This window comes from Portunus trituberculatus, chromosome 19, assembly GCF_017591435.1.
Source record: "Portunus trituberculatus isolate SZX2019 chromosome 19, ASM1759143v1, whole genome shotgun sequence".
NCBI classification, from domain to species: Eukaryota; Metazoa; Arthropoda; class Malacostraca; order Decapoda; family Portunidae; genus Portunus; species Portunus trituberculatus.
In genome coordinates, this window is record NC_059273.1 from 14014412 (window position 1) to 14015589 (window position 1178).

The window sequence follows — 1178 nt, forward strand, 5'->3', positions numbered from 1 at the left end:
GGTGGTGAGCGTGGGATCGGGCAGACGTCCACGCGTAGGTTCGAATCCCACCACGTACAACCTTAAAACATTTTGCCATTTGTCGAGTGGTTTAAAGTTACCTACATATAACCATGATACCCAGGTTCTAGGTGGTTACACTCAAAATGAGCTTGGGCGGTGATATGGGCCCTAATATGGGTACCACTATAAATAAAATTGCCTGCGCCACTAATGGGCGGAAGCTGAACAGCGCTTCCCATACACTCTTCAAGTGTGCCTACAGGCGCTATAGACCTTACCGTAAAAAAAAAAAAAAAAAAAGCAGCCAGCCAGCAGCCTGCGACGACTCATCTCTAGCTCCGCTCATCTCCCTTGCAGCAACACCCGCCATCACAGCCGCGGCAAGAATCACTATTCAACACGCTGTGCCGCTCTGTCATTGCTTCATATCCTGACAGAGGCCCGTACAGGCGATCAAAAGTACACAGTTTTTAAATAAGCCAACACGCAGTATTGTACAGTACATACAAGGCAAGCATGACACACGGCGGGAGCCAGGGGTGCAGTGTACAGGATGGGAGTATCTGATGTCTTTTCGTCATGGATACGATGATGGAGGAAAGAGTTAAGGGAAAAATAATATTGCCTTTGCTGCGGATGTTCTTGTACTGTTTATTCAATTGATCTTTGTGATGTGGCGTGACGGGCAGGCGTCAGCCTAAAGCAGGCGTGGTAGGCGAAGCGCTCGCCCATCACCGCCTGCCGGCCTCGTTCATCAGCCTGGAAAGGCCGAGCAGCGAATTGATGATCTCAGAGTTGCGTTTGTGGGGAAGGCTCCCGACGACCTCAGGCGGGGCGTGCACCACCTTCAGGATGTGCGCCGCCAGGGTGGCCACGGCCTGTGTAGGCGTGTGGCGGAGAGCACACTGTCATTATACAGGATACATTGACGTGCGTATACAAACATACTAAGAGGATGGTCTGCAAAGTGTGGGGGGGGAAGGCCTAGTGAGGAATACTGTCCTTGTGGCTTGAAGGAATGCACAGTTTTATTGCACACCTCATTGCTTTGTAGCACTCCACAGACACAAGGCAAACACACACACACACACACACACACACACACACACACACACACACACACACACTCACCTCGCGTTCGGGCACATTGAGCTCCTGGCCCTGGGTGACGAGGG

The 1178-nt window shown here is 51.6% G+C and overlaps 1 protein-coding gene across 2 annotated transcripts in view; it reads right to left on the reverse strand.

The window, feature by feature from the left end:
• Nucleotides 1-634: 634 nt before the first annotated feature.
• The window catches only part of LOC123506207 (pigment-dispersing hormone 2 peptides-like), a 1010-nt gene continuing 466 nt past the window's right edge, over nt 635-1178 (reverse strand). For both annotated transcript variants that reach the window (XM_045258132.1, XM_045258133.1), the window contains exons 2-3: nt 1135-1178; nt 635-881 (exon numbers count right to left, since the gene is read on the reverse strand). The exon at nt 1135-1178 is cut by the window's right edge and continues 62 nt beyond it. In XM_045258132.1, coding sequence (XP_045114067.1) covers nt 735-881; nt 1135-1178 — 191 coding nt within the window. In that variant the 3' untranslated portion in view covers nt 635-734. The remainder of the gene's footprint in view (nt 882-1134) is intronic.